At 37.6% G+C, this 8,407-nt stretch overlaps 1 protein-coding gene across 1 annotated transcript; it reads left to right on the forward strand.

Annotated features, from left to right (window-relative positions):
• Window positions 1-4,244: 4,244 nt before the first annotated feature.
• On the forward strand, window positions 4,245-7,990 carry LOC146133670 (cdc42 homolog). Its single transcript, XM_083396486.1, has 4 exons — window positions 4,245-4,449; window positions 6,087-6,286; window positions 6,487-6,702; window positions 7,645-7,990. Exons 1-4 carry the CDS (start codon window positions 4,429-4,431, stop codon window positions 7,814-7,816), a joined length of 609 nt encoding a protein of 202 aa, XP_083252612.1. The 5' UTR covers window positions 4,245-4,428; the 3' UTR covers window positions 7,817-7,990.
• Window positions 7,991-8,407: the final 417 nt, after the last annotated feature.

Raw genomic sequence — 8,407 nt, forward strand, 5'->3', positions numbered from 1 at the left:
AAAAATATAGTCTTATTTTGTATGAATTTTAAAATTTGGGCTATACTTATCAATTGTCCTAAGACACCATAAAGACTCATTTATTTAAACGATATGCAAACCAACATAAGTGGTCACGACAAAACATTTAGGTTACTATTAGTTATGATAGTTTTACGCTTTGGTCGCAAAGATGTTTTTACAGAAGACGTACAAGGACGTCAAACATTCACGTAAGTACACACCTATAAAAATATATTATTTATCCGTAAAGTCATTTTCAGTTTTATTTCCGTCGGTATTTCGACTTCAGCTGCGTTGAATTAACGTCATTGGGTCAACACGCGAACTAAATATGTTGTTTGCGAAACTTCTGTGGTTACTGTGGCAGCACTGGCGCTTGGAAATGTTGGCCAGTTGCAGTTTACAAACCAGATCTTGTGGTCAAGTCTCCAGACAAAATGAGGTTGTTTTAGAGATAACTAGGCTTTTGAATTGCAACCATTAAATTATTGTTGTGCTGATCAATAACCTCGGTTGCGTTTCAAAGCTTTCAGGCTGCAATAGGATTCTAACGCATCTATAGGCCTACCACACGTAGTTTCCTGTTGATATGGGCAAGTCAACTAAAAAGGTAGGCTGTAAGTTAGTTAATTTTGATTAGTTTTATTAAAGATCACGATGCGGGTTGTGATTGAGATTATATATGTTGTTTTAAAAGCAAAACAAAGCTGTCCTTGTTCTCATATAGTATTGTTTTTTGCCAAGGATTTAGAACGCTGGTAGGTCACGCCACTAATATATTGTACGTATGGATAAAATCGGTAACGTGTTTTTAAAGGTCTTAGTAAGATTTGACGGAAATGATAAACGTTACACAGTGAAACACGATCAGGTCCATAAGCTTTGTGAATTTGCATTTCCTCCCATTATGGAGTACACCAGCGTTTTTTTAACTGGTCTAAAAATAGGCAAAATAAAAGTACCTGCTCGTTTTATTTGTTTCTAAACCAGGGGTGGGAATCTACGGCCCATCGCCGGACCTGCAACCTCTTTTACAAACCGAGTATGAGGCCATTCCTCCAATTATTTGGCTATTTTCGATTACATAAAAAAATATTTCGACTATGCGCAAATATCGTGTGTCTCTGTGTCCTGCATCTAATATGCGTATTAAGGAATACTTTTGAGGCTAATCCAAACTACACATTTAACAACATAATTGTCAGTTAAAATTAAACGGCCCGCGAATACCTTTTCTGGTTTGGCGTTGCCCCGCGACTAGTAAACGTTTCGCCACCCCTGTTTTAAACGAAATCTAAGAGGCAAAAGAGCACAGTACCACAGTAAAAAAATGAATTCGTTTGTTTTCAATTGACTTAAAAAAATTTTCATGAAAATGGTATCTTTTACGTCAAAATAGTTTTGCAATTGGAATAGCGTCCTAGTTTTCTGGATGTTCGCTATAAACGTGCGCGCTCCGGTCAAAACATAGAAGAAGGTGCGTTTATATGTTTTCAGTCAGTGTACAGCATCAAACTGGTCGTGATTGGAGACATGATGGTAGGTAAGACCAGCCTCTTCATTCGCTATGTGACCGGAGAGTTTCCAGATATGTATGTGCCCACCGTAATGAATTACGACCACGAAATTCAAACTGAAGAGTACATACTTCAACATGGCCTCTTCGATACAGGGGGTGGAGAAGATTATGAAAAGTAAGCTTTCATTTTACATAAGGGGCGTATAGGCTTCAAAAACAGGCGTCGTTTAAAAAAAAACCTTTATGCTGTCATTTTGGCACGCCGTTTTCAATACAAAGTTTGAGGTCGTCGTGATGACTGGACGTGAATGACCGCAGAAAAATAATATTGAAATAAGCTTTTTGAAAACCGTACCACACTTCTAGTTGGCCTATCCTTTTAAACTGATTTATAATTCCAATCTAACCGATTCCCCTGATTAATTAAGTCTAATAACCACCTGTAAAAACGACGTGCATTTTGCCAACACATTTGTTACGTTTACCAAAACAAAACCAAAAACAACACTTTATCAAAACCAAACAACTCTGATCAATAAATATCGCTAAACTGCAATTACCACGCTCAAAACATCGTCAAGCCTAATGGTCCAGGAAAACCAAACCTTATTTCACATATATCGGGTAAGCTCTAGCCGGGTTGTCTGTTTAATCTCAAAAATTGGCTCTCAGGTTAAGACCACTCATTTATCCGCAAACCAACGCTTTCATTCTGTGTTTCTCCGTCGAAAACAGCGACTTCTTCAGCAAAGTGAAGAGCTACTACAAGCCGGAACTGGAGCACAACTGCCCCCTAGTGCCCATCGTGGTGGTCGCCAACAAAATCGATCTAAGAAAGTTTAACCGCCACGCTCGCAATTTTTTTTATATTAAAAAAACTCGCAATTTGTTTAATATCGCGCAAGGTTAAAAGTTGGCAAGTTGCCGGATGCTATCAGATCGTATCGAGACAAAATGGGAAATCACTGTCTCATGACAGTACGCTTTGACACAACTTTGTGTCCTTATTTCTGAAAATCTGTTTTCTTGAAGTAAACGCTTTGAACTAAAGACGTAGATATGCCGTTATTGCTATCAAACCGGCAAACAATCGATCTTTTAAAATACGTTTTTTGTCTTTAAATTAGAACCGCAAAAGGCCGTCAGATAGCGGAAGAAATCGGTGCGGCGAAATACGTTGAATGCTCGTCACTAACGGGAGAGGGCGTACAAGAAGCCTTCGAACAAATAGGAAAAATCGCCTTGGAACATCTCAGGACGAAAAAGCCGACAAAAAGGAAAAACTGTGGAATGTTGTGACAAACGCTTGGTCTTATTTAACCAATGGGCGTACATGTGCTGCAGTCTAGCGGTGGACATTGGAACTATCTTCGGCAAAGTTAATCACATTTTCAGTGTTTAATCTTTATGCGACGCCTGTGTATTAAGACTCGAACGTTAGAATACAATACATCAAATGGTTTGGTCGCATAGGTTTTTGGTTTGAAAAAAATTAATTGTTTGCGTTAAAAAACAAAAAATGAAATAAAAAATGGATGGGCAACCAAGCATAACGATCAACCCGCATGTTGTACCTTGGAAAAACACTGAAAGACTTGAAACTAAGAAACCTAAGGTGTGCAAGAGAGCCAAACAGTCGCCTTATAATGGGCGACTATAAACATGTCTAGGTATTTATATTTTATTGCACATTTGGTCTATTGTGACAACACGTATGTTACACAATAGCGTGCACTTTGTGACTTATTTGGAGTTTTCAATAAAATAAAAAGCATACCGTTTCGTTTGATATACATTTATTCTAGTGCAACGCTTCAAATGATAGACAACAATTTAGTTTAGAAATGTACTTTGATTAAACAATTTGAATCTTGCTAAAGATTTAAATTGAATACCGATTTATTTAAAGCGTTCATAAAGCCCTACCTTCTTCTGTATGGGTTTTAAAAGTCATATTACGTCTAATTACAACCGCAAGCTTTTATGTTTTAAACATTTTAGTTTTTAGGCATATTTGATTCACTAAAAAATACCCGGCGTTACCGAGGTTTAATATTATGGTATTTACCAGACTATGAAACTTTGCAACAAACAACTGCTTGAACCTCTGGCCTGATCCAACAAACAATTTAGCTGTGTTCAAATGATATGACGTAAGCCAATTTTTTCGTAGCAAAGATCCATCTACTTAGCATTTCAAATTAATTACATTTTTTTGTAATGATCGTTTAGTACTGTAAGCCCTGAAAAAGTCTTCGTAAAAATTGGCCGGGAGGTTTTTGTGGGTCGTAACGGAAAATTAACACGCTACTTTTGTTTGGTAAACATATCTTCTTCTTAAAAGAAAAACATGCGAGATTTTAATGTTTTTTCCGTGGAATTTTAGCCGACTCCTGGGGACCATTATTTGAAGAATGCACAAAAACCTATCTGTGTAAACTGTTAGTACTGTTTTACTAGCATACAATTAAGTATAGGCACATTTTGGTTAAAAATCGGCCATGTCGCTTTTTAGCATTGCTAAGTAACGGCCGTAAAACAGCAACCCAACAACGTTTAAGAGAAGTACATCATGGACATCAATCACACACCTAACGTTACAAATGCGGCAGCACAATGGTACTGCCTGTCGTATTTTGACTTGGGCTACGTCGAGTCTATATGACGTCATTTTGAAGGCACGCTGGTTGCTGGGTAAACAACTTCCCTACAGCGCAGGCCGTAGACAGCAACTACTGTGCTGTAGAAGTACAGCTAGGTAGAACATTTGTCAAGCTTTCGGTTTGTACTTAGATTTCTCGCTGGGTTTAACACTGTTCTTGAATTCAAACCGACGATTATACTTGAAATGTTTGTGGCAGCAATAGACATAAGAACTTTGAAATACATAAAGTAGTTCTGTGATAATGGATCAAACAACTAAAAAGGTAACTATGGGCAATTCACTTAGAATATTTTTTCGATTGGTCATTTAATGTGGTATTTCCAAGTTATAATGCCCTTTTCTTGTTGTTTGCAAAATTCGTAGTGTAAGCTAAGTGTACATAGAAAACCATCGCAGTAAGCCCCCTAATCGTTTTCAAGAAGCAGCTTCAGAAGGCCTAGCCCTAGACCACAGTTGGTAAACACACATGTGTTTGTATCTTTCGTAGTAAGCTAACTGTTTATATGATTGTGTACAACTAGTTGTGTTATCACTAGTGAGAGATACAACTCTGTAAGATCATATATTATGGAAGCTCTAAATAGAAAGAATCGAAGTCCTATACCGATTTTGCAAACAAAAAGGATAGAAATCCTGCTTAAATAAAGCGATGTTAAGCTGTAGCCTGCACAGAAAGCGAATATGTGCTAGTCACATGAAAACATCAGTAAGTGAAAGAGTTGGCTTTCAAACCAAGCTTTTGATTACTTTTCGCCAGTCTAGTTTATGTGCGAACTTAAGATACAGAATTGGTGGTGTACTATACAAGGCCAACCACAAATAAGTATTAAAGATGCCGCCTGCTATTAAACAAAACCAGAAGTATATGCACTGAGAAGGACAGAAAGTAGCAGTGTAAAAAACAATTTGGTTGTTAGTAAACCTTAAAAGTTTTACAGTACATTGTAACAGGAACACACAATAAGACCTACAAAGCACCAATATCTAAAGCAAAATAATCTATAATGCCATAGTATTAAGACAAACATAACAAAGGAAAATACTAAATAATGCCCACGACAGAATAAGATCTAAATCACCTGAATAAGACCTATAAGGCTATAACCTGTCGGAATACCACCTAAAATCATCGGAATAAGGCCTAAATAACGATTAAAACGGTAGGTAAAGGGTATGGGACGATCGGGACCGTAGGTCAGGCATCGGCCGTTTTAGGTTGGCCCTATAGTCTGCATGGCGGTTATAGTGCGCCGCTGTTTTGGCACCGGATTGCCGCGGCTTGAAAGGTATAAGAAACCCTGTTCTACGCTTATAAAGTTTTCCCTGTTAAAAAATGTTTGAGTGCTTAATAGTGTATGCAAATACAAAGATTGTGTAAAACGTAATCTAAATAAGGACATAACTTCCTGAACTATTGCATTCTGTGTCGGGTCTATAGCCTACCCGGTAAAATAAACCGTTTATTTTTAGCCTGTGTACAGCACATTGGTAACGGTTGGTGATGGCACACGGTGCTTGTTTTGAAATTTTGATAAATGTTACTCATGATACAATAGCCATATTACAAATGTGAATAGAAAATTTAGACATATTTTGGTAGAAATGGATTTTGCAGGGAGTCTAAGTTCACACAACGCTAGGCTGTTAACACAAAGAAAATGGGAAAACACTGCCGTGCCATAACATACTATAAAACGAAGAATATACGCGCCAAGCGCAAAAAATCTTTCGTTTAAATATAGTTTGACAGGCACTTCCAGGACCGCATTTGGCATGCGGGCCGGAACCACGCTGAGACAATATAAAAATTCTAAGCCACACCAACTGGGCCTATAACTTCCTGAAATATTGCATTCTGTGTTTGGCCGATACCCGGTAAAATGAACCGTTTATTTTTAGCCTGTGTACAGCATTAAACTGGTTACGGTTGGTGATGGCGCTGTGGGCAAGACATGTCTCCTTATTCGGTACACGACCGGGAAATATCCACACGAGTATGTGCCCACTGTTTTCGACAATTACGACTACGGAGTTGAAAAGGACGAGTACGTACTGAAACACGGTCTATTCGATACTGGTGGCGGTGAGGACTATCACAGGTAGGTTTATTTTTCGAACCCATAACCGCCTTTTAAAATAAGCATTCCCTTGTCCACCCCAATTTACCAGTTAATCACTTGCTTGAATGCACTTAGGTCACTGTTATAACAAACTATGTTTTTCTAATGACTTGACTTGGACGTACATTTTGTTGTTGTTTTCAAAATCGAAAAAGGTTATCTTCTTCAACACACTATAGATTGAGGCCGCTTTCGTATCCGCAAACCGACGCTTTTATTCTGTGCTTCTCCGTCGAAAACCGCGACCTCTTCAGCAACGTTAAGACTTACTGGAAACCCGAACTAGAGCACCACTGCCCACTAGTGCCCATCGTGCTGGTCGCCAACAAAATCGACCTAAGAACCGACCAAGCCACAATCGATGAGTTGGAAAAGAAGGGCATAAAACCTATCACGTGAGCTAGTTCCAAATATATTGTGTAATAAACGACCAGTTAATGTTCTTTATTTAAATGAGGTAAAGGCCCCTGTAAAACTCAAGACAAATTAACCGACATCCAACAAGGCCTACCCCAAATTTTATATCAATAAAAAACGGTAATTAGCTTTTTGCAGTACAACAAGGTGTATGCTTCTATAAGTTTAGCGCATTGCGTGGACTGAGGTGTACAAGTTCTTCAGTAAACGTAAAATTGTGTGTAACGAGTAATAAACGAGAAGTTAATGTTCTCTATTTGAATGAGGTAAGTTAAGCCCCTGTATAACTTAAGACAAATTAACCAGCATTCAACAAGTCTTAACCAATATAAACTGCCACCCCAAATTTTATATCAATAAAAAACAAAGAATGTTGGAGAACTTTAAAGCGTAAAATTGAAACATTGTTGTGCGCAAATATTCGGCCATTGTGTCTTACAACCATGGTATAAGTGGTAATCATTTTCGCTCCACTCTTAATAATTATCCGGTTTAACGAATTTTATTGCATTTGGATTAGCACGATTTTACCTAAATCTTTTGTTTGTTTGTGACATACTGCGATTTCTTATATAATGGTGGAAGTAAATAGAAAGAAATCCCTTTCCTAAATTTTCTGTCGTTTTATGGGATTAGGATTAACGGTCTAATTCAGTGCTTTTCAACCGGGTGTATTGTACACCCCAGGGTGTACCAGAATTGTTAAAGGGCGTACCACATTGATGGGGTGTACTCGGGTGAACAAGATACAGGACAGCATTATAATAAACCTACGATTAGCTATCGTAATAAATAAACAGCTTTATTACCAGACTGACTGGAGTGTACAACACATGGTACAACATGTATTTAATTGTACGTATAGCTTGTAAGATATTATATTCGTTTTGTGACAGTCTAACCAAATATTTATTTTTTAGTTCTGAAGAAGGCCGGCAGATGGCGGAAGAGATCGGTGCGGCGAAATACGTGGAATGCTCGTCACTAACGGGAGAGGGCGTACAAGAAGCCTTCGAACAAATAGGAAAAATCGCCTTGGAACATCTCAGGGCGAAAAAGAAGACAAAAAAGAAAAACTGCCAAATATTGTGACAAACGTTGTTTAGTTGCATTTATCAATTTTGATTTTTACTAATATAGATTATATCAATAGACACGTACAGTTGAGCGCTGGGTTATGTTTTCGGACAGTGGACCAATTTTCTCATCTAGCACGTTTTTTGAAATTATGCGAAATTTCCGATTTCATTATAACACCTTAGCTCATTTTCAGGAAATATTTTTTGCCAGGAAGCCGTGCAATTTATCGCACTCCTAAGATAACAGGATAAAAGTGTTGGAAAGTAAAACAATATGAAGGTGATTTTTTGTCCTGCTCGCAAATGTTTTTCTTAATGTTAATAATAAAAACGACGTTCATTGTCGAATCTATAACTTTATAACAACAACTTTATAACAAACAATATAATACCACAGTTTTTGCCATTTTAAACTCGATAAACATTAAAATGCATCGCCCTTCCGAAAGTCTTTTTCCTCAATTTTCTCTGTGAACATGGGCCAACGCCAAGACCTCTCAAAAAGCAATTTTGGCCAAATGAATCCAGGTAAGGCAATTGTGTAGTGTAATCTAAGTAATACTTAGATCGGAAGCTAAAACTTTTATAAAAAACCGCACTAAAT

Source organism: Ascidiella aspersa, chromosome 9 (genome assembly GCF_963924565.1).
Source record: "Ascidiella aspersa chromosome 9, kaAscAspe10.2, whole genome shotgun sequence".
Taxonomy (NCBI): domain Eukaryota; kingdom Metazoa; phylum Chordata; class Ascidiacea; order Phlebobranchia; family Ascidiidae; genus Ascidiella; species Ascidiella aspersa.